The sequence below is a fragment of the Saccopteryx bilineata genome, chromosome 2 (genome assembly GCF_036850765.1).
Source record: "Saccopteryx bilineata isolate mSacBil1 chromosome 2, mSacBil1_pri_phased_curated, whole genome shotgun sequence".
Classification (NCBI taxonomy): Eukaryota; Metazoa; Chordata; class Mammalia; order Chiroptera; family Emballonuridae; genus Saccopteryx; species Saccopteryx bilineata.
The window spans coordinates 378,319,754-378,344,556 of record NC_089491.1 but is presented as its reverse complement, the minus strand read 5'-3'; the positions used below and the strand labels follow the sequence as shown (position 1 = coordinate 378,344,556).

At 45.9% G+C, this 24,803-nt stretch overlaps 1 protein-coding gene across 2 annotated transcripts in view; it reads left to right on the top strand.

Moving 5' to 3' along the window:
• The first annotated feature begins 4,009 nt into the window (after positions 1-4,009).
• FAM117A (family with sequence similarity 117 member A) overlaps positions 4,010-24,803 on the top strand; it is a 48,321-nt gene continuing 27,527 nt past the window's right edge. The window contains exons 1-2 of one of the 2 annotated variants that reach the window (XM_066263904.1): positions 4,113-4,245; positions 15,461-15,543. In XM_066263904.1, the coding sequence (XP_066120001.1) occupies positions 15,489-15,543 (55 nt within the window). In that variant the 5' untranslated portion in view covers positions 4,113-4,245; positions 15,461-15,488. Of the gene's footprint in view, positions 4,246-15,460; positions 15,544-24,803 lie in introns of both variants that reach the window. The other variant, XM_066263903.1, reaches the window with a different exon arrangement.

Sequence of the window (24,803 nt, the reverse complement as noted above, 5' to 3'; positions counted from 1 at the left end):
ACTGGTCATTTCAATAAATGTGTGATGAGTAGATTAATTAATGACAGTCGTGTTGATAAGGATGACAGGGGACAGTGACAAAGGTTTCTTGTAAGCTGGAAGATGCTTTGCAAGGCAAGGCATCTCCCCTTAACAGCACACACCCTCCCCAAAGCCATGGTTTCTTTTATTGGAGGAAATAGGCGTTGATCTTCAAATTGAAGTCTTTATCCTCCCATCATGCCCATGCCAAGAGAAGCTATCAGTGATAGAGAAGGCAATAAGAGACAGCTGGTTGGGCATGATACCTGGGTAATGAGAGGACAGGGATCTCCTATGCCTGCCTGCCTTCTCACTCCTCCAGCTAGGTCAACTTTAGTGTCTTTTGCCAGCAACTTATCAGGAAGGACCACGATGCTCTGGACTCAGAAGATCCATTTCTTCAGCTGTGCTGCCTCCACTGGCTCTTCTACTGTCCAGGCCCTCAATTCCTAGTAACTTGACTTAGGAACAAAATTTAAATCCTGTGTTTTTCTCTCCAAGGGAAGACTGTATGTGTCCAATAATAATGCCATTTTATCTTTCTAAAAATATTTAAAATTTTTCATTTATTAATAAATTTAGCCTTGGCCAGTTAGCTCAGTGGTAGAGCATCGACCCAGCATGTGGGAGTCTCAGGTTTGATTTCCAGTCAGGGCACACAGGAGAAGCAACCATCTGTTTCTCCACCTCTCCCCTTCCCCTTCTATCTCTTTCTCTCTTTTCTCCTCCCACAGCCTTGGGTCGATTGGTTCCAGCACGTTGGCCCCAAGCACTGAGGATAGCTCCATGGCCTCACCTCAGGCACTAAAATAGCCCAGGTACCAAGCAACGGAGCAATGGCCCCAGATAGGCAGAGCATTGCCAGTTAGGGGGCTTGCTGAGTGGATCCCGGTTGAGGTGTATGTGGGAGTTTGTCTCTTTGCCTTCCCTCCTCTCACTTAATAAAAAAAGAATTTAGAGAAAGAAGGCAGGGAAAGAGAGAGAGAGAGACAGACAGACAGACAGACATCCATCTGTTCCTGAATGTGCCCTGACTGGGGACCGAACTGGCAACCTCTGCACTAGAATGATGCTCTAACCTACCAAGTATCCCACCAGAGCTATGTCATTTTTTAAATCTTTACAACAACTCTGTGAAGTCAATGGAACAGAGATAATTCTGGCATAAAGAAAGAGTGCTAATACATACAGTATGGCTCAAACCATTAAAAAAATCACTCATCTTTTTTAAAAAAATTTTTTAAAGATATTATTTATTCATTTTAGAGAAGGGCAGGGGGAGGGAGAGAGAGAGAGAGAAGGGGGAGGAGCAGGAAGCATCAACTCCCATACGTGCCTTGACAGGGCAAGTGCAGGGCTTTGAACCGGGGACCTCAGCGTTCCAGGTCAATGATCTATCCACTGCGCCACCACAGGTCAGGCATCACTCACCATCTTCTAAGACTGCCTGAGAATTTACATATTGAGGGGTCCTGAAATGGAATAAGTTGTGAAGCAAGAACAAATTTCAAGAAACCAAGGAGCCCTCTCAGGCAGGCTTGAAAAGTACTTGGATCTGGAGTCAAAAGACCTAGGTTGTAACTCCTGGACCTGCCATCTACTAAGTGGGCAAGTCACCTAGTCTCTGTGACATAGCTTTCTGTAAAACAGAAAATTCAATGAGATAATATATGTAAAAGCTATAAAGTACTAGACAACTGTTAATTTTAACATCTCAGCCAACTGTGCATCTTTGGAGATTCTTAATGTAAAATATAAATAGTAAGACTTCTGTGTTCATAAGAAAGTTTTACAAGAATGAAGAACAGGAGGTCAGCTCTGGAGTCAGGATGCCTCGGTAATCTTGGGCATGTTATTTCTTTCTGAAGCCTCAATGAAGAGGAAATATACTCATCTTGTGAGATAATGTGTTCATAGTGCTTAACATGAACCTGGCATAGAAAAAGGAACTCAATGAATGTTAGCTACCATTACTGTTATTAAAGAAGATGTGAGACAGGTTAGTCCAATATCTTACAGAGATCTGAGCTAGGAATCAAAAGAACTCACCATTTTGGGCCCCAGTTTCCCTACTTGTGCCATAGTAAGAAACCATGCTTGCCCTGGCCGGCTGGGTCAGTGGGTAGAGCGTGGTCCAGAAGTGCAGAGGTTGCCACAGGCACATATAAGAACAAATTGATGTTCCTGTCTTACTCTCTCTCCTCCCCCTTCCTCTCTCTCTCTCAAATCAATAGGAATACGAATTAAAAAAAAAAAGTAGAACCCTTGCTTTCCTTCTTACAGATTGTCATGAGGATTAAAAAATATATATATATATAAACTTTAAACTAACTAGAATTGAGGAATATTATAATTTGCAAGATTCTTTTTTCAATGGAGTTACATGTATGAAGATTGAGTTTTATCAGCTCATCAGTTTTTCTTCATTCATATATGCCTTTGGTAAGGTTGTCCTCTTTGAGGAAAAGGAGGACAGCATTTCCCAGTCAATAAGAAAGATTTCAAATGTCAGATCTTGAAGTAAATCCTTTAAACCTGCAAGAGTGCACTCTGCACACAAAACCTTATTGCAGAACATTCCATTGCCTCAATTTGCTCTGTGTATATAGGCTGATTTTAATATTCAACCAACTCTTGAATTTTCACTTTGGGTTTTATCTGCTTTCAATATTTAATCCCAGAATGACCTCTTCTTGCCTTGCAGCATGCTCCCAAATTACCTCCTTTTCTCTGATTAGTTAGTATGGCTTTAGGGAATATCTTCATTTTAACATTAAAGTGGACAAAAACAGAAATAGAAAGATAAATTTGTAGCAAGATCAAAATTAGAATTCATAACTAAATATAAATCTAAAGGGAATTATCCAATTATTTGGATGGTCCCTTATCGCAACAATTCAGGGTTGATTGCCTTCTGCTGTTTCCATACATAGAACAAAACAATTGATAAATACCAAGAGTAATACATTTTTTTTTCTTTTGAAGAGTAATGATTTTTTAATAGTAACCTAAATGCAGCTTTCATTCCCAAATGTCTTCATATATATTCTAGTGTGTGATTTTCACAACTGCATGCATTCTCTTTGGGGACCATCCAGTCTCATTTTGACTTGTAGGTCAGAGAGCATTGAATTGGGAAGACCAGGATTTAGCATGGAGTCCCTGTGCAAATTTGGGCAAGTTTTTCAGTCGCTTTGTTCCTACCACTCTGTTGAGCTAGACTTGAAATGGAGAAATCCCTGCTCCCTTACAAAATAGTCTCAATTTAATTTACAGGCTAGCAGTTTGTTTTGTTTTTAGGTTGGGCCAACACCAAGTACGAACTTGGAAACTTGGAGAAAGACAAATGTGGGTGGTATCACAGGAGGCATGAAAGCCATTAAGTTCACAAATATAATGCAAATCGCATACAAATATGTGCACACACTTTGCATTAATTTGTGGACTGTTTGGAGCTTTGCAAGCAGCACTGAAATCTTGGGGGTTCAAAACCAATGTCTTGAGATTAAACGAAAAGTAATGCTTTTGAAGTTATCTCTTTCTTGGTGCTTGCGAGGACTCAACTGCTGAAAGTTTGACACCCCGCTCTACCCCCTATGATGATTTCAATGCCTGATTCCATCTTACGCCTGGTCCCGCCCCCGCTGTCTGACGTCACGTGGTACTATATTTGCATACTACCTGGGACTGGGTGTGACGCTCCCCTTTTCTGCGTCTTCTCATTGGACGTGCCGGAGAACCAGACGGACCAATCAACGGCCCCTTGGACATGCGAAAGCAGGCGGGGGTGGGATAGGGATGGGTTTGGGGTTGGATCGCTAGGCATATTGACCAATTAGCCTCTGGGAAGGAACGATTAAATCTAGGATTGGTTGGGAAGAGAGGCCTGGGAATCCGTAGGCCAATGATAGCTCTGAGTTGAGGGGGCCGGTCTCCGCCTCGTAGGGCAGATAAGCAGCTGCAACGGGGGTTGGGGGGCTGTGTGGGGCTCGCTGTGGGGCTGAAGCGGACAGTCGGGCGGGCGGGCGATGGCGGGGGCCGCAGCGGGCGGCAGAGGCGGAGGTGCCTGGGGGCCGGGGCGCGGAGGGGCAGGCGGGCTCCGGCGGGGCTGCTCTCCCCCAGCCCCCGCCGGCTCCCCCCGGGCTGGGTTGCAGCCGCTCAGGGCCACGGTCCCCTTCCAGCTGCAGCAGCCGCACCAGCGCCGGGACGGGGGTGGCCGCGCAGGTGAGCTGGGCCTGAAGCGGGTGCCCGGGGAGGAGTCGTTGGGGGAGGGGGCACGTGGTGGGGGGAGGGGTTTTTGGGAAAAGTGTGAGGGAAGAAAGTGGAATGGGGCGAAGGAGAAAGGGGGTCGCGCAAAGTCTGGGAGGGCAGAGGGAACGAGAGCGAGGAGCCGTGAACTCCGGGTGCAGCGCCGGGACGGTGTGCAGGGTGTCGGGCCGGGAGCTGAGGGGAGGGACCTGGCAGATGGAGGCTGGCTTTGGGGGCGTAACCGAAAAGTGGCAGAGGTGTCGTGTAGGGGTGAGTGGAAGATGCAGAGGTAGCAGCGAGGTGGGAGGAAGGGGCGAATAGAGCCTGATGGCGGTGCTCTGTGCAGGGTTGGCGCTGGAGCCTGGAGCCGGTGGGCGCTGGACGTCTGCACAGGGAGGGGGAAGGGCATGGAGGAGAGCCCTTTGGAGCCATGTGTTACTTCTACTTGAGTTTGGCCCCAGCATCCCTCTCTGCAGCTGTGGAGTTCCTTTCTCCACCACTTTTCCTGCTCTTCCCTTTATACCACCTCCTGCAGCTGATTTCATCTGAGTCGTTGGAATACGTTAGTTTAACGGCTTTGACTACGGTACAAACGCTCCGTTCCTATTCCCTACATTCTTCTTGGTGTGTCCCAGAAGTATGTTCCCAAGTCATTGACCTGCTTAATATGGCTGTCTCATTCCAACTACCGTGTGTGTGTGTGTGTATGTGTGTGTGAGAGAGAGAGAGAGACAGACAGACAGTTGGGCAAGTTTGCCCCCTGCCTTTTCTTCTCCCCACCAAGGCTGTTGTGTCTCGGGCGTTGCCAGCCAACGTGGCAGTGGGGTAAGGGCAGATACCCCCCACTTCTGAACAGCTCTGAACCGGTGTCTTAACAGCTGCTTGATGTGGGTGTGGGGAAGCTTGGGAGGAGTAAGCTTACCTAACTTTCACACTCAAAGCTGTGATGACTCCCTTCCCCCCAAAATACAGGCAGTTAGGAAAAGGAACCTACTTGCATGAAGAGGTTGGCAATCAGTTGAAAGGAAGGCTTGCATTTGATTCACACCACATGTGAAAAGATCATCACACACTTCCAAAGCCTCAGAGTCTACCAAATGTACAAAAGTCATGGTCCCTGCCATCTAACAGTTAATGACATTCTCTAAACCAGAGTTTCTTGAGCTTTTTGTGATTACTAAACTTAGTTGCTGCACATCCCCCTTCTGAAAGTATAGCTGTTATTACAGTGCTTTCTAGGTAAGAATGGGAGTAAGAGGGTCTTTGCAGTAGAAAGTCCAGGTCTATCTGGACCTCGCTGTAAATGTTAGCATTGCATCTTGGAATGCAGAAATTTGGTTAAATCTGGTAGCAAGATGGTGACCAACTAGTAAAAGTATGCCTAGAACCTGGTGGTGTAGAGCAAAGCAGTGCCTGAACTCATGCCTGTCATGAGTAAGCCACAAGACTACAAATCTGTTGGGGTTTTTTTTTAGCTTCCTTGGAGTCCAGGGAACTTAGTATAACAGCAAGCACCAGAAACTTAGTCACTTCTAGTAGAAGTCAACAGAAAGCCTGTCTGTGTAGTAGCTGGAAATTTATGAGCAGTATTATTATTTTTTTTTTTTTTCTGAAGCTGGAAACTGGGAGAGACAGACAGACTCCCGCATGCGCCCGACCGGGATCCACCCGGCACGCCCACCAGGGGCACGCTCTGCCCACCAGGGGGCGATGCTCTGCTCCCTCCGGGGGCGTCGCTCTGCCGTGAACAGAGCCACTCTAGCGCCTGGGGCAGAGGCCAAGGAGCCATCCCCAGCGCCCAGGCCATCTTTGCTCCAATGGAGCCTTGGCTGCGGGAGGGGAAGAGAGAGAGACAGAGAGGAAGGAGGTGGGGTGTGGAGAAGCAAATGGGCGCTTCTATGTGCCCTGGCTGGGAATCAACCCGGGTCCCCCGCACGCCAGGCCAACGCTCTACCGCTGAGCCAACCGGCCAGGGCCAGCAGTAGTATTTTAAGAGCAGTTATTCTGTTTCATCTATAGCACTGATATTAAAAAGACAAACACTGGTGGATGCTGTGGAAAGCAGATAAGTCTAGGTTTGGATGACTGGGTTCTTTTTATGGCCTGTTCCTTTTTTAGGGCCAGGGTCCCTAAGACACTGATAAAAACATAGGAAACTAGAGTTCTGCGTTATGTAAAAATGATTTAGAGCAAGGTAGGGGGTGTCTTGCTTAGGAGTTGGGCTGGTGAATTATTTCTTCACCTATTAATATCCCAGAGGCATTAATAAGGCATTTACCTAGTGTGTGGTGAAATTATCTGTAGATTTTCAATGAGGCAGGAGAGAGGGAAGATAAAAGAAGAAAAGAGTGACCTGAGCCTGGGTACTTCTTTGTGGCCACACATTAAGGGACTAGACCTGGCCTTTGGTTTGGAAACACATCAGGTCTTCTGCCCGTTAACTTTAACTTTTAAATGTATTCAGATTGTTTCCAATTCTTTGGTCTTGAGAAGTGGCCGAAGTGGTTTCCTCTCTAGGCAATATGTGATAGAAGGAAACACCTTGCAGTCATAAACCCTTAGGAGAATGGCTTTGTGTGCCAGAATGCCTGGGTTTCAAATCTCGGTTCTGCCATTTACTACCTCTGTGGTTTGGAGGGAGTTACTTAACTGCTGTGCCTCGGTTTTCTCATCTGTAAAATGTGAATAATAACATCATAAGAATCAAATGAGGTTAGAGATATAAAGTGCTTAGAACAGTGCTTGGCCCATAAAAATGTTTGCTGCTATAAAAGTGTTTGCTGCTACTTATATTGTTTTTCTTTCCACCTAGCCAAAGTGAGAGCACTGTTGGCCAGAGCCCATTGCCTTTTCAGGCTTCAAAGAGCAAACCCATATTGGTCTGAAACCAGTACTGCAGGTTTTAGAATTTCAGGGCCTCCCTTTGCACTTTTATTCCCTCATCTTTTAAAATGAGCTTTTTAAAACAGGGCTCTGAAACCCAACTGTTTAAAAAAGCAGGTGAGCCGGGACTGGGTTTCAGGAACAATTAAGTGTCGTCACTGTTTCTGTTTCCCATCTCAAAGTGATGTCTGCTCAGCCCTGTGCAGTTATCTCTACACCACACCTTGTTGTGTTCTTGACAAGATATAATAGGCCTTGTAAACAAGGGTTATGGTATGAAGAGCAGGGTTTACCTTCTGTGGCCATTCACAGAACGGGTGTCTTCATAAAGTAAGGAACGGCTTCATTTTATGAGCCTGGGCTAGGGGTGTGGAAGGCAGAAGAGAGTAGAGTGGAAAATAAAGGTCAACTCTAAGAAAGCTAAGAGCCACTAGTGGGTAATAGAAACACAGGATAAATTTCTTACTGCAGTTACTCCTTTAATTAAATTCTCATCTGTGTCTCATGTCTCTCGGGGGCTGTTCATGTTTATGTTCTTCCAGGACCACTGATGATGGCCAAAATGGGACTAGGAGGTGAATTGTTTTGGGTTCCAGTCTTCCTATCCTGTTAAGTATCTCTCTCTCCACATCCCTAGAATGAAGCTAATGTTCAATGCAGCTTTGCAAATTCTCCAGTGGACTAGGCCCACTGGAGCCAGATGGGTGCTGGGGGAGCCAGATGCTACCTCTGTACCTCCTCGGCGCACCAGGACCTTCTTAATCCGGGGTGGGTAATTAGGGCCTACAGGCCAGGCCTCTGCCTGGTTTTGTAAGTCAAGTTTTATTGGAACACAGCCATGCTCCTTCATTTAGGTATTGTCTGTGGCTGCTTTTGCACAATAACAGAGTTGAGTAGTGCCCTGGCCGGGTGGCTTAGTGGATAGAGTGTTGCCCTGGTGTGTCAATGTCGCAGGTTCAATCCCTGGTCAGGGTACATGCAAAAAGCAATCACTGAGTGCACAACTAAATAAAACAACCAAGTGGAACAATGATTTGATGCCTCTCTATCTCCTTTCCTCTCTCAAATCAATGGCAAAATTAAAAAAATAATAATAAAGCCGATTTAAAAAAGAGTTGAGTGCTTGACCTGTGGTGGCACAGTGGGTTAAGCGTCGACCTGGAGCTCGTAGGTCGCGGGTTCAAAACCATGGTTTCCCCCGTCAAGGCACATATGGGAGTTGATGCTTCGTGCTACTCCTCCCCTTCCCTCTCTCTCTCTCTCTCTCTCTTCTCTAAGAAAATTTTAAAAAAGAAAAAAAAGAAAAAGAGTTGAGTAGCTGTGATAGACACCATTTGGCCTGCAAAGACAAAAATGTTTATTACATAGTACTTAATAGAGAAAGTTGGCTTAGCCTCATCTTAATGTTCCTGACCACTATTTCTACATAAAGATCAGTTTCAAATGTATACACCTCAGAAAATCCTAAGGAGGTGAAGGAAACCAACAAGCCTGTGTGCCTCGTGCATATTTTAGGGATAAAGAAACGGGGTTATCAGCTTCCAGTCACTTCCCTTTCTTTGTGCGAGATCAGCACTTGTGAATCCAGGCTGCCCACCTCCCCGCTTGCAGGTGACATATGTTCAGTAGGCTAATTTGGATTTACATAAAGGCTTAACTGTTAGGCAAATTTGTACCCCTTCCCACTTACCCACCTTGCAAACCTGACAACTCTCAATTGCAAGTGAACACATTTTAAAATCATATGAAAATTACTTTAGGCTTATCTCCTGTTTTGGATTTTTGTTGTTACCTTTTATTTTGTTTGAACAGATTGCTGTGAGCTGGCAGTAGTCATGGCTGCCTTTAAATACCGGCTTCCCCACGGGGACCTAGGAAGGGTTTCTTTTAAGTGCTGGTTAAGTCTTCCAGGATGGTCGCTTCTATGAATATAATGCAGTATTGTTATTAGCAATGCTATTGGTAATTATTAAACTCCTTTACTTGGAGTGCTTTGAAAATTTAGTTCTTGGGGGATGGGTGTTTAGATAGGTATGGAACTACATAAAGGAGGTTGCTTATGGGAGACCCTGAGAGGAAGCCCTTATCAAACCATGGTCCTTTTGGACCCTGGTGCCAGAAACAGCCTAGAGATTAGAATAGAGACCAACCTTTCTATGCCAAAGGGCCATCTTGCTGTAATGAATCTTGGGGGTGCAGTTAAAATCCTTTAAGATCTACAGTTGTCCTTCAAACCCCTGTGAGTAAGGTAGCTTCTGTTTGGGAGCATTAATCACCAGGTACTTCCCAGCCTGCCACTGCTAACTTGCTTTTAACATCTTTGTTAGTACCAGGCTCATGGTCAGCAAAATTTACTGCTGAAGTATCTGACTCTTAACATGTTATCATCAGCGATGGCATCCTTGAAATTGGGGGCACAGTGTCTTAACTGCTTTATCCCTGGGTACCCAAAGAAGTGTGGGTCCATGTGTTCTTCAATATTTTGGATAGCAAAGGATTAGGATTATGTACATATGGGAAGTTCTCTACTTATGTAATATAGAGCTCGGATATTTTCAACCATTCGAGGTCTGTGGAGGAGGGATGAAAACAACAGTGGGGTGTGATGCTAAGAAGACATCATTCTCTCTGGTTCCAGATATAGATAGATCTTTAGAAAATTTGAAGCAGGATTGCAAAATGTGAGTGTTGCCAAAGTGGTTGATGGGCTTTATTTAATAGCCAGAAAACGATTTCTCTGAATTTTCTGCTAGTTTATACTGAATGGTATGACAGGCACCAAGGTCACACTATCCCTTGATCTTAGTGGAACTGTTAGAAGTTGAGCTTCCTCCTCTGGATTCTTACAGCTTTCCAGGAGAGCCTTTGTGCCAAAGGATTCAGACTTTAGGGTGTGACATGTTCCAGGGCTGGGTCTGGTTTTGTTTTGTGTTTTTTTTGGTATTTTTCTGAAGCTGGAAATGGGGAGAGTCAGTCAGACAGACTCCCGCATGCGCCCGACTGGGATCCACCCGGCATGCCCACCAGGGGGCGACGCTCTGCCCACCAGGGAGCGATGCTCTGCCCCTCCTGGGGCGTCGCTCTGTTGCGACCAGAGCCACTCTAGCGCCTGGGGCAGAGGCCAAGGAGCCATCCTCAGTGCCCGGGCCATCTTTGCTCTGATGGAGCCTCATTTGCGGGAGGGGAAGAGAGAGAGAGAGGAAGGAGAGGGGGAGGGGTGGAGAAGCAGATGGGAGCTTCTCCTGTGTGCCCTGGCCGGGAATCGAACCCGGGACTTCTGCATGCCATGCTGACGCTCTACCACTGAGCCAACCGGCCAGGGCCCGGGTCTGGTTTTGAGTTCTTATTGACACTGTATATCAAATGCTATTTGACACTAGCTCACACGCTTTACTAGACTTACCTGGGCTTACTTGTACTCAACAGGCAGTTTGGAGCCCTTTAAGCGGCTGAAAGGGAAAAAGCTTTGTGTTTCCTTCCCAGTTCAGAGCCATGGTGGGTGTCCACCAGCAAGTTAGTTCAGTGAAAGTGGACAGTCTCGTCATGTGTTACTGAGTTATACTCCCCTCTGAGATGACTGGAAGAATGGAAGCAGAGGAAAGATGAGTGGGAAAGCTGGTCAGCTTTCTACCTCTGCCTGAATTGCACCTTCACAGAGGGCTCCCTTTATTTGGTTTGCAGGGTTATGAATTAACCAAACATTAGCCAAATCTATCCACATTGTTAGGTAAAAAACAAATCCTGATCTCAGTGAGAAAAGTTTTGGATTATATTTGAAGTTATAAATTATCTGTGTTCCAGTTCCTCTCCAGTCGTGGGGAGCTTGGGAAGGAGCCACTGTTGGGAACAGCTGTGTGGTGGGAGGTTCTGCACAGCTGGTTGCTCACGCTCAGGTCTCCAGCTCCTGTTCCCCACCAAACCTCCCGATTTTGAGTTCGGACCCTGGCACTTTGCTTTCTCCTTTACACTTTTCCTCAGGGTCACTACAAAGCTGACTGCCCAGCTTGGAGTCATTTAAATGTTTATCCTCAGGCGTGAATAAGCCGCAATTGCCTTTTGCTGTGTGGGAGCACCAAAGCCAATCAAGGGTAGCTTTAACAAACTTAAAAGAATGCTATCAAAATATTTCATAATAGGAAAACTTTTAACTGCAGCCCCTGGGGAACCTGGAGCTATAGTCTGGGCTGTGAACAGACACTTACCCTGCCCTGCTCACGAGCCACAGACAGCTGACACTGGGGGGGTGGGGGGGGTGGAGCGCCCTGGGCTCAGCCCTGCCTGCACATAAGCAGTTCCACTTCCAGCTCCCTAATAAAAAGGATGGAGGTTGAGGGGAGGCCTGGGAAGACTCCGAAGAGTTTTGGTTGATCTGAAGCATCAGGCTCATAGAGGTGGGGGGGTTCTCTTGGAGGTGACTGAGAATGACTTCTTAGAGAATGCAGTGTTTGGCAGTAGAGCTGTAAGCCTGGGAGGCCTCTTTTTTGACCCTGTGCTCCCTATTTTGCAAATAGCGAGTGGTTTTTTTTGCGGGGGCTTTGTTAATAAGCATAGTCTAGTCTAGTCTACCACTAGCTCTGCCACCTGAATCCTTTATCATCTGATCCTAAATGAAAACATGCAGGAGAGCCTTGAGGGCTTACCTCTTTGAGAGGCAGAGGTAGGATTACATATACAACTCAGAAAGCAAATAACATGTCTACAAGCGACATGAATTTATATTTTTCAAGCTGGAGGTGGCATAGGATGAAGAAATACTATATTCAGTGTTAGATGGGGTTAATTAGAGATTGACTAGGCTTTGAGTAGGCTTTTTTTTTTTTAATTGGACATCATATTATTCTCCCTAAGGTTAAATTTTTACTCTCTTCTCCTTTCCCTTTTAAATTGGCATTGGTGTGGCCTTGTCTGATCAGCTGTATTCCTTAACTTTTTCAAATCTTTTGAGTCCCTTTTGCCTCATGCTGGAAATTGTGTGCCTGCCTTTTTAAAAGGTAGGCACCTCATGTTTCAAGTTCAAGTGCAATGGAACTCACCCTGCAGCTTGAACAGATTTGAGTGTTTTTGCAGAGGGAGGGCCAGGGCAGATGGGGAGTGTCGTGCTCAATAAATACTTGTTGGATTGAGTTGCTGGAAAGACAACAGGGGTGGGGAGAGTGAGCCACACTTCCCCCAGGCTGACTGGAAGTGGTTTTTCCCACTTCTGATCTCCATACACTGTGCCCCCTTATAACACCTCTCTTCAGCTACTTATAAGCACTCCCACCCCCTCGTGTTAGTTCTCTCTCTCTCTCTTTCTAAATCACTGTTCTATTCAACCTGGTCATTGGGCTTGAAGCCCAGCTGGTGGCAAAGACGTGGCATTTCCATGGATGTCATTGCTAGGCTGGTAGACTCTCTTCCCCAAACACTTAAAGCCAGAATGTGACTTGGGTAGTTTGTTACCAGGTTGATCTATGGAAACAGCCAATGTTTAGGATTTTGTAATGATTTTGTAAAGATGCCAGACTACCTGGCTTTAGGCTTAGACGTGGGTATAGGCGAGAGGCCAAGGAGACCGAGATGAATACTGGATGTCCCTCACTCCAGGTTGATTTGCACCAACTACCTGGTAATGGTATATAATGCATAGCAAAGGAAAGCAGGAAGACAAATCTGAACTGGTGACTTTTCTAGGCCAGGGAGCAGTTGTCTGTTGGCCCCTAGAGAGGCTTCAGAGGTGTGATCAGGCTAGAAGCCCCCGTCCCAAGCCAGATACCACCCTGTGATATAAGCACTGATGTTTCTACTCTTCCCCTACCGTGTGGGGAAATGCTGGAAAGGGATGCCTATTATTATTCCCAATCCCTGGACACAAACACCGTCATTCATGGAGTCTTTGTTCCCCTGCCTTTAAAGTTGTCAACCACAGGCCTGGTAGCTTAGTTAAAATGTTTTATAAATCTGCTCTGCTGGGGGTAACTGTGAAAAGAGTAAAAATGTGATTGGGAGGAAAGAAAAGACCCTTCTCTTAACCTCCTCCTTTCTTCCCCCTCTTCCCTACCCCATACGCTGCCTTCCTTTTAAGGGTTTTCTGTGCTCTGTGCACGTTTGATCGCCCACACTGCTTTGAGAGAACCACCGTTGATAACACGTGCGCTCCCTGCCCCACACCTGCAAGCTGGCTGAAAACCTGCCGCATGGCCCCTGTTTGGGGTTGTCTTTGTAATTCATGCCCATCAGATAGGATATACACACTGGGGTGGAGGGCGGAGCTGGGTAGCATTTGGCATGACAGAGGGATGCAACCAGAGAGCTTTCACAGTGTTACGTAGTGTGCATTCAGAGATTGGGGAGAGGAGGACACTGTGAGTCACATCCATGGGGTTTGCGCACATCCTTAGGCTGAGAGCAGCACGTGGACTATTCCTTTTTAGAATCAAAGTTCTGGGTAGTTCTGTGTTCACAGAAGACTAGAGCAGAGATCTCGTGGAAAGGAAGAATTTGTGACTCCCAACTCTGATAGGCCTCCAAATTCATGTGTATTTTTCAGGGAAGAAGAGAGTACAGAGATTTAGTTTTGACAATGTTTAGCTCTTTGTTGCTCATAGGCACTACTCTCGAACGTTTCTCATTCATCTGAACAACAGTCCTGCAGGTGCAGGTGGCATTTAGTTGTTTTTGTAGATAAGGAAACTGAGGCCTAGAGAGGAAATGACTTGCCCAAAGCCATGTGACTAAGAAAGCCCTTTTGCTCCTGATCCCAGGGCTGTTCCCACGTAATCTGAACAGCCTGTTGTGAATTTCCTCCCTGGCTGGCATCCTCTGCTGCCTGGCCAGCACATCGTGGCGTTTGTGTCCCTTCTGCTTGTATACCTGTATTCCAGGGTCAAAAATTCATTTGTTCAGTTGACCAAATTAGAGACTTCGAAAGGAAAATGGGCTGCAAAGAAGTCTCTTTGTTCCTTTAGCAAACTATAAGCAACATCCACCCAGTGTAACTAATTGGATGGTGGTGGTTATTACATCATGTATGTGATGTAGTGGTGGCTTTTGAGTGCTTCCAACTGATTGGAGATGGACATTTTCCATGTGGAATGAGAAGCTAACTAGAGACAGATAGGGCCCAGGAGGCAGGGGGGATTTTCTACCTATGTGGGGTCATAGTCATTGTTCTTGAGCTTGGGATCATGTGGAGATTCTCTTAAGATGGAACTTATAAGAAAAGGTGTCTTTCTAATGTATGACTATGTGGAACCCCAAAAAAGGAACTGGGAATAAATGTGGGGAGTGTATTCTTATGCTGGGGATTGGGTGCAGGTGGCATTCCATCATGGTGACAACTTAGTCTTTCATGTGGGGCAACTCTGGTGCAAACCTTCTCCGGACCCCCTGCTGTCTGTACCTGTGCACGTCTCCCTCTCCTAGCTTTAGGTTAACTGGGCCTGAAGTCATTGTGATACATGATAGTGCCTCTCTGAGACAAACATGTGCCCAGTAGGGGGATTGAATTCAGGAGAAAGTTCATGTGGAGACTTGGTGTCATGGAGAATTGCCTGGCCTGTTTCATAGAAGTTACCTAACCCTCCTGACACGGTTAGGAGCAGTCTTACCTCCTTACCTCTCTTACAAAACCAGATTCTGTGTAGAATTCTTGAATGTTCTAATAACCATATGCTTATATGGAACCTTTCTTTCCCAACTTCCTAAAATATAATTCCATTGTAATAAATACTATAAAATTATTCTGTATAATAAAGCTATTTCCATGGTTCATATAAATGCTTTGTGGTTATTTTTTGTGGTTTTTGTTGTTTCAAGAAAAAAACAAGAATAATCAACTATCTTTTCTAACAAGTACTTTCCCTGGTCCCTGTCCACATAATAGTTCATCCCTAAACCTGAACACTTGAGGCAGGGACAAGGGGGCAGAGCTGTGGAGCCATCGCTCGTGGCAGAGCCCCTTTTGCTTTCTCTTTCTCTTGAACCTCCCACCCTTGGACACTTCCTTGTTTTCATATAGAACACCACACAGAAACCCAACAAAAGGCGGGATGTGTGCATATCTGAGTGTGTGTGTCTCAGGTGTGAATGTGCAAGAGCGGGTATTATGTGAGAAAAAGTGCACATGAAAGAAAGCATATGAGAAAGCAAGTGGGGCAGGTATTTAATAATAGGCGGGTCCAGGTAAAGGTTATATGGGTATGTGCTATTCTTTTCCAAGTAAAAAGTCTAAGAAATGAATATATGCTAGACTATAATTTGACTGTGCCACGGTGAAAGTTTTTTTCTACCATTCTTATAACATCTCCTATTCTCCCCCATTTAACAGACGGAACAACTGAAGCCCAGAGAAGTCAATGACTCGTCTGAGTTCATGTAGCACATTGGGGCAGAGGCGGGATATGGGCCCAGGTATTGACCATTATAGTAGGCCACCTCTCAGGAGACTTCATCTTCTCCTTACTACTCAAGCTGAACAAGGTTGGCATCAGATTCTGAGAACGATTGGGTGCCTGCTGCTGTGTGTCCGAGTCCAGACATTCCCCACGTGGGCCCAGCAGAGGGATCGCCAGGGTTGCAGCAGTCTGCTGAAACACACTGAGCATATTCAGGGTGTCCAGGCACCTTCTAGGAGAAAACTGCTTCCTTATTCTAAGAAACACTCTTCTCTTCACTCTACTCTCTTTATTTCTTAAAATACATGAAATCAGAAGGCCCTCTTGCGCCAGAGCCATGGAGTAATACTACTTTGCATTTTTATGTAGAGATCTGAGGGGGGAAAGTTGAATTTAGTTTAGAAAGCAATGTCAGATTTGGGGCCTGAGCCTGACAGCTGTGTGTGTACCAGTCGGTTTGTTGAACCGACTGCCTTGTGCAAGAGCCCGAGAGAGGGCATCTGTATGGCTTATTGCGGCATGTTTTACCAAGGGGACAGGAGTTACAGCTTCACACACAAAGTGAGGTCTCATTCTTAGTCAGTGAAACCTTCCACACACTCCAGGGCCTGGTGATCCCTGCTAAGCAGACGGAGTTAGAGGGCCAGACGCTGCTCTTCATTCCCAGGCCCCTTGTCTCACACCAAACCACGTGGTATGCGTCCATCTGTGCTCCTTGAAGGCACGTGGATTATTCCTGACTTTTTTGCTTACTGATGTTTCCCCTACTTTCCAGAATTGGGGTAAGTAAATGAGTCCTACTCTGTTTCTTAACACAAAAAATAAGTTTTAGTAAGTCTTTAGCTTTAGTGTGTGTCCTTTATTTGAAATGCCTCCCTGCAGCTACCCTAGAGCCGTGAGACTGTAGTTAAGTTGGCATCAAAGGATTTTTTTCATGGGCTCCAGCCAGTAATGTAAAGTAGGCCCATGAGCCTATATTATTACCCTCCTTACATACTCAGATTGTTTGCCCTTAGGCAGCTACCAAGTTATATCTGCTGTCCCACTATTCTCTAAATCTTCTTGGTTCTGTTCTACCTCAAAGTGCCCGGTAGACGGGCATCGAGAATGAGGACATGATGCAGATGGGATCCCGTTGGGTTGTCTGCAGCTTAGGGGACTCTGTTGGAGCAGCTGTGCAAATGGTCAACGCTATCTGCTCAGATGGGACCAGGGCAATTGAGGCTTTTCCTTCCAGTACTTAGAGGCATGGATAAGTCTTGGTATTTAACATTCCGAACTGTTTCACTTTTGCTTCAGGAGGATAAACCTTTTCTTTATCTGACTTATAAAAGAAGGTAACATTCCTGTTAAGCAGCTCTTGATTTAAGTGCAGATACAAAGCCCATCTTATACAGGGGAGGATGGTGTAACTTACCTTCAGTCACTACTGGAAGCACATGGTGAGGGGAGCTGACACGCATCCTTCTGCGATCAAGTCATTAGTGGGCAGGCATGTACTGATAGTAGGACACATTTTCCCAGTGTCAGACCTTTCAAGGCTCTTTCTGGAGGGGCCATCTAATCTTGCTTTATAGGCTAGATTCATCCTGGAGGCACTCACTACACAACCTTTGATCCTCCCTTAGGAGATCTGAACAACTGGCAAGACCAGGGCTGTAGAGCAGGGGCTGACCTGGAAGGTTGCCCAGCACACTTTGGGGTTTTTCCACCCACAGGACACAGCCTGGGAGTTTGCCACTGAGTTGAGGTCAGGCTGGGTCATTCCAGAATGTCAGAGGCTAGTTAGGGAACCACTAGGGTGTAGTGGTCTCTTGGGTATTTCCTCTTTGAAGCTGGGGACACAGAGTAGGAATAAGGAGATGGAGATAATCAGAGAAGACTTTCTGCAGGTGGGACTAAATGGTCCACATATGTAGCTTTTCAAGGCTGTGAGTGTTAAGCAGAATGACCCTAGTAGGATTTTAGACCCTGAAGGCGAAGCATATTCTGTGGCTATATCTTCCTGGCCCCGAGGAACATAACTGAGCAATTGCTCCCTATACCCCTGCTCCCTGCCCCCAGCCCAGAGAAAAATGAACCAAAGTCAGGGATAAAGCAGATGTCCTGACAGATTCCAAACTAGTGAGGTGTAGCAAGTGACAAACCTGCCCTCTGAGCACTGATGTCTACGGGGTGTTTATTTCCAGCTCCCCCGGTCATGTGACCAGACCTGCTTGTGGTTTGCCACAGGTAAATTGAGCACTATTTATACTGCCTGCTTCGGAGGCGGTGGGAAAGACCATCTGGGAGTCCACAACACAGCTGTCTGGTCAGCCTAGGTAAGGCAGGTCTCCCTTTGACTTTGTGCCTTTTTCTCCCCTTAACTTATTTTGCCCCAGATAATAGCATGGACTTTGAGCTTTCAGTTTGCTGAATTGTGGTCAAGAAGCACCTCTTATTTACCCTTTAATAGTTGGGGAATCCTAAGGCTAGAGGAGGTTCAGGCTGTTCTGATGTAACGTCCTGCCTTCCAGGGGTTAACATTGTGATAGCTGGGAACATAGAGTTACCTCTTTCTGGAGTTGTTCCTGGGTAGATTCTACAGTTTCCCTCATTCAGTTCTGATGAGCAAGTTCTCCCTAGCTAAACTCTCCTAACTAAAATCTTTTTACTGCCTTTCATTTTTTCACCAACACAGAAGACTGATAAATTCTAATTCATTTCACCTTCCTCTTGGAACCTACCTATCTTTCCTTTTGCCATTTTTATCCATCTTCTCTGGTTTCTACAGTCTTTTTGAAAAACAATAATGGCAAGTGGATGCCCAGGGCCAACATGGCTGGGCATATATGGGTTATATCCATCTTCTAGAGAGCGAGAGGAGGGGATGGAGGTAGTAGAGGGAAAGAGAGAGAGAACAACATTAACTTGTTCCACTTAGTTGTGCACTCATTGCTTCCCATATGCACCCTAACCTGGGATTGAGCCAGCAACTTTGGTGTACCAGGACCACACTTTATCCATTGAGCCACCCAGCCAGGACTGACGTGACAATATGTTTAAAGTCTCCTTCACTTAGTATCTTTATTCTGCCTCATCCTGATTTACATGTTTCAATTCCTTGCCTCAGATTAAGCCTTATTCACTGTTTCATTTCTTCTCACCCGTCTTCTTCTCTTTCCCCAAATTAGAAATCCAGGGCTGTGAATTTGACTACAACCTGCCAAGACTGAAATGCTGACGGGTTTAGGTCCCTGCTGTAGAGTGAACTGAATTTCTCTCCCCAAATTAAGCTAGTTTTTAAAAAATTTTTCACAACTTTATTTTGGAAAAATTTCAAACCTATAGAAAGGTTGTAAGCACAATGCATACCCACTTATTTGTCACCTAGACTCATTGATAACTTTTAGCCCCAATTATCTAATCTCTCTTTTCGCCTGTGCATTATGTATGTGTGCGTCTAGACATACACACAGATGTGCATCCATATGTGCTTTTTTTGGTGAACCATTTGAAAATAAATTGCGAATATGACACTTTGCCCTTTACTTCAGTGCCATCTCCTGAGGATAAGGGCATTCATCTATGTAATTACAACATTGTTATTAAACTAAAGAAATGATCTCTGAGTCCATGTCATCTCATTCAGTTCATTTTCAATTTTTCATTTTATGGCTTTTTTTTTTTTTGATCCAGGATCCAGTGTCAAGGTTTTTGTTTAGTTATGTCTTTTTTAAAAGCCTCTCTATTTCTATAACTCCACTCCCACTCCTGTTTTTTGTTTGTTTTGGTATTTTTTAGTGACTTTTGAAAAGTGTATACCAGTTGTCTTCTTCTTTTTTTTTGGAGTTTTCTAAAGTTAGAAATGGGGAGGCAGTCAGACAGACTCCTGCATGCGCCCGACTGGGATCCACCCGGCATGCCCACCAGGGGGCGGTGCTCTGCCCATCTGGGGTGCCGCTCTGTTGTAACCAGAGCTATTCTAGCACCTGAGGCAGAGGCCACAGAGCCATCCTCAGTGCCCGGGCCAACTTTGCTCCAATGGAGCCTTGGCTGCGGGAGGAAAAGAGAGTGACAGAGAGGAAGGAAAGGGGGAAGGGTGGAGAAGCAGATGGGTGCTTCTCCTGTGTGCCCTGGCCGGTAATCAAACCCAGGACTCTTGCATGCCAGGCCAACGCTCTACCACTGAGCCAACCGGCCTGGGCCCCAGTTGTCTTCTAGATGTCCCACATTCTTTATTTTTCTGCTTCCTCATAGTGGTGTTTAACTTGTTCTTCTGTCCCCTGTATTTGATACAGATGACGAATTAGGTCTGGGGCCTGATTCCATTTCGGTAAAACATTTCTGGCAAGCACGTTTCATGAATGAAGTTGTATACTTCATGTTCTGTCACCTTAGGCACAGAATGTCCATTCCTAGCTAAGTTTTTGATCACTGGAGGGTATGATCACCAAATTCTTCATTGTAAAAGTATATTAAAAATAATATTTAGCCTGACCAGGCGGTGGCGCAGTGGATAGAGCATCAGGCTGGGATGCAGAGGACCCAGGTTCGAGACCCCCGAGGTTGCCAGCTTGAGCGCGGACTCATCTGGTTTGAGCAAAAGTCCACCAGCTTGGACCTAAGGTCGCTGGCTCCAGCAAGGGATTACTCGGTCTACTGAAGGCCTGCGGTGAAGGCAAATATGAAAAAGCAATCAATGAACAACTAAGGTGTTGCAACGCGCAATGAAAAACTAATGATTGATGCTTCTCATCTCTCTTCATTCTTGTCTGTCTGCCCCTGTTTATCCCTCTCTCTGACTCACTCCGTCTCTGTAAAAAAAAAAAAAAAAAGATTATAAAAAATAATATAATATTTAGCCTGACTAGGTAGTGGCACAGTGGATAGAGCGTCGGACTGGGATGCGGAGGACCCAGGTTCGAGGCCCCCAAGGTCGCCAGCTTGAGTGCAGGCTCATCTGGTTTGAGCAAAGCTCACCAGCTTGGACCCAAGGTCGCTGGCTCGAGCAAGGGGTTACTCAGTCTGCTGTGGCCCCACGGTCAAGGCGCATATGAGAAAGCAATCAATGAACAACTAAGGTGTCGCAACGAAAAACTGATGATTGATGCTTCTCATCTCTCTTCGTTCCTGTCCATCCCTATCTATCCCTCTCTCTGACTCTCTCTCTCTGTCTCTGTGGGAAAAAAAAATTTAACATACTATTCTTTAATAAGTGGTTTATAGGATATGACTTTGAAATTATATAAATATTCTGTTCTCCGCAACATTTCACCCAGTAATTTTGACATCCATTGGTGATGCTTCCTGATTGGGATATTATTGGGAGTTGTATAAAGCCAGTTCTGATTTAACACCAATAAATGTAAAGTATTGGTATGAGAGGTTCAAAAGAAGAATAAAAAATGGGGGGTGTAGGAATCAATGAGGGAAAGGCAACTAAATGGGGCCGTCACATTCTGTCAGTTATAAGTATTTTGTGTGACGTGGGCTGATGTTAAATTAGCAGATGCTCGTTCCCTAGCATCTCCAGTGGACTGCCCACATCCTCTTTTCTCAGCAAGCACTCCAGGCAAATTCTCACCTACTACTCCCTGCGCTGAGTCTGACTTCCATACTGCTGTCTAGGAGTTTGCTCGAGGTCAGGGAGAAAGCAGGCAGGAGGGAGCTAAAAATAAGCCATGGTTTGTTCACAAAGTAAAAACTATTTTGACTAGTTGAAATTTATCTGTAGTTCTGTTCTAGTTTCCTTTTCTTTCCTTCACTGGCTTTCTACTTTTCTCACAAGAAAAGAGATCCCTCAGATCTTAATTTTCTTCCTCCCCTCACCCACCGTGCCTGTGGGTAAAACAGTGTTCTCAAGACCCAGGTATATATGGTCATCCTGGTTCCTAGAAAGGGGAAGGACTAGGACCCTTTCAATCCATGGAGTCGTTCCTGGACCAAGGCAGTCAGGCAGTCATGCCAGTTGAGTTTGACAGTGAAACACAAGTGTGGAAAATGTAGTTTCAAAGTCTTCTATTGGAGAAAAAGGCCTGCGTCTCAGTTTGCTCTGTGGCACTAGAGAAGTCCGTTCACCTCTCTACATGGGGTGTGTCATGGCCCTTCCACCCAACCTGTAACACTTGGAAGCTCTGCTCCTCTTCTAGAGGAGAATTCATGAGAGTACATGAGGTACATGCATTCAGAACAGAAATCGGGGTGCAGTTTCAATCAAAATTGCCCTCACAGGATGTGTTGTGGACAAAGCCCCTCAATCTCTGATTCTTCCTTCACCTTCCTTACCTTACTAGACTACCTGAGACCTGACTGGGTGTTGTGATTTCTTCTTTGCTTGATAAGAATCAGGTCATTGTGAGCATTGAAAGTCCTGAAGGGTTTAGGCCTATTCTCTGAGTTTATAGGGCACCCAGAAATTCATCACTCCCAAAGAACTACAGGGTGAGGATTTTTTTCTTTGAGAGAGGGCTAGGCTATGTGCTAGTTATGCTATTTTTGCAAAGGCCAAGTAAATTCCAAAGGAAAGCCTGCTCCAATCGGTAATTGCTAGTATTTTGTTTTAAGAATGTCGAAATCTTCCAGAACTCTTCAGAGAATTCAGATAAAAGGTGAAAAGTTCACCCCACTTCCTTTTCTTCTAACTGCAGCTTCTCGAGTATTGAACAAAATATCTAAGTAACTGCTGTCTACTCTTTCTACACACACACACACACACACACACACGCATGCACACACAGGGATCACCCTTTTCCTCTGCTGATGGTGAAGAGTTAGTGTATTCCTAATTTTTCCCTCACGATGACATCTGGCCCTTTTCTCCAGCTGCCTATAGATGTGGTCTGCAGCCTGAGGAGTCAGACATGCAGCCAGAAACGCTTTCCTTTGAGCTACACACTTAAATATGGAGTCGGTAATGAATTGAGGACCTGCCTGAGAAGTTTTTCATGCAAATACAAATCTCATCGCTGTTTTCTTGTTAGGTAATCCTTCCTGGTAAGGGAAATGTGATGTTTCTGTTTGTTTCTTCTTCCTTTTAAATCTGGTTTCTTCTCCCTGTTATGGTTGAAGTAAGCTATTGCTTCATGTTGAAAGAAGTGTTCAAAAGCCCAAGTTTAATTTTCCCAGCTGGGATGGATGGGGTCTCCTTGGGCTTTCCAAGGAGGGCTTCTAAGTCTTGTACAGTCATATTGGGGATTTCAGTTTGACCACAACTTCCCTCCAAAAGCCACATGTCCCTGAGTTAAGCAATGAAGTGGTCCTGGAGCACAGGGAGCTCAGAAGCCTGCCTGCACCGCTCAATCCCAGCACATGCACTGAATGGGAAAACAGTGCTCGGGAAGCTGCTAGGAGGGACCTCGCCTACTTACTGCAACTCTGTTGTTGGGGAAATGTTTAGAAATTCTGAATCCCTGTTTTATACTTTGCTCCTGTCCAGATTAACACCTCCCCCCCCCAAAAAAAAACCTGCCTGACAGCTAGGAGATGAGACAGGGCAGAGCCTGCTCCCTCCACGTGCGAACCATGTGCCCTGCCTCGGCCTTCAGGGCCACCCTGCCCCAGCCTACTCTTCCTTCCAAAGTGAAAATCAGTGACTGAAGAAAATAGGTTGTAGAAAAATGTGTATAACATGATCTCATTTTATTAAAAGTATATATGCATACATATGTGCATGAAGAGAGACCACCAGGACAGATGTGTACAGTGGGGACGTGATCTCTGAGTGGGAGCATGCATGGCTTTTATTTTTCAGTTTTTTGTTCATCTGTATTTTTCTATTTCCTTCAACATACGTACGGTTTCTGTTATAAATAAGTTATTTTCTCTTTAAGAGGGGAGGCGAGAAAACTAGCGCTAATAATGCTTCAAAGCCCAACGACATGAAAAAGTGACTCATAACTTGTTTGTTGGACCTGCTAGTAGTTGAGTTCTTGCCATGTGTGAGGTCTGTCTCATTGGCTGTCTTTCTCCTTTTCTTTCTGTAGTCCTTGGGTATTTTGGGATCACTAGGCCTCAGGCTAATGGAGAGTGGGTGGAGTGTAGCCTTATTTCCCAGGCTTCTCTCTCCTACAGAGTGAAATACTCATACCCAGATGCTCAGTCAGAACCCTTTGGTCGGGGTCTGATTTCTCTCATAAGCTGCTAAGCTTCTACTCCACAGTTCACCTCTGGCCAAGCTGAGAAGGGCAGTGACAAACACCTCACCTCCTGTGTCATCTGCTGCCTTCTTCCCCTGACCCCTTCTTGTCCTAAGAGCTGTCACTGGTCTCCTTTGGGAACTAGGAGTGGGGTGGCTGCTCTGGTCAGGCCTGAGCTAATTTCCAGCCAGCGATATGAGAGAACAGCAGAGACAACTTGGTGGTCCCTCTGAAGAGGTGTTGGCTGGGGCACCTTCAGGTGCTTGGGGATTGTATCACCCTTTTTAGCAGCTTCTTATCCCACTCCTCCTGGATTAGCAGTGTTTATCACAGAGCTGGCTTGTGGTGGGTGCTCAAAATCTGCTTACTGAAGGCATAGGTCTGTCCTGTGGTGTGCCGGGCCCGCTTGGCCACTCCTGGCTCAGTCTTATCTGCTGTTTGTGTGCTCTCCTCCCTATTGACTGTCCCCCAGTGCAGACACTTGACTACTGGTCCTCTGCACTCAGAGCCTCCTCTCCCCAAAGCCATAAAAATGCAGCAGTTGGGAGACAGGGCCAAGTGGCTCTGGAAGATAGCACCTAAGGCTTCTTATCTCCGGTGTGTGCTGTTTTGTTTTGTTTTTCCATTTACTGTTGCCCAAGAACCAAAGCATCCGCTACTGATCAGCTAGCTACACGGTGAAATGGCCTGGCCCCGTGCCAGGGTGCTTCGCCAGGTGGTTGGGCCGCGGAGGCTGTGCATGCGATGGGCCGATAATCCCCCACACTGCTGTAAACAGGACACTCCACCCTCCCGCAGCCACCCAGCCAGTGCCCCGGCAGCCTGCTGCTTTGTCACGGCCTGTCATGATATGGGCGTCTCTTCACAGATAGGAGAGCCGATTGTCTTCTTTTCCTCCCCATTTCCCAAATCTGAGAGGGGTACTTTCCGCAAATGAAACCAGTTCAGCTTCCAACCACAAGCAACCATTGTGACTTTCAACACTCCCCTTGAACCACAGTCACACGGTTGCCCAGCAGATCCCACTCCCCAGATCTCCGGTATGCCCAGGAGGGATAAGCTCATGCGTCCCTATTGCAACTACACTCACTTGTGAGTTTTCTTAGGGGCTGTTCCTAACTGAGGTAGGTCTCAGTGGGTAGCGCACCTGGAGTGCTGA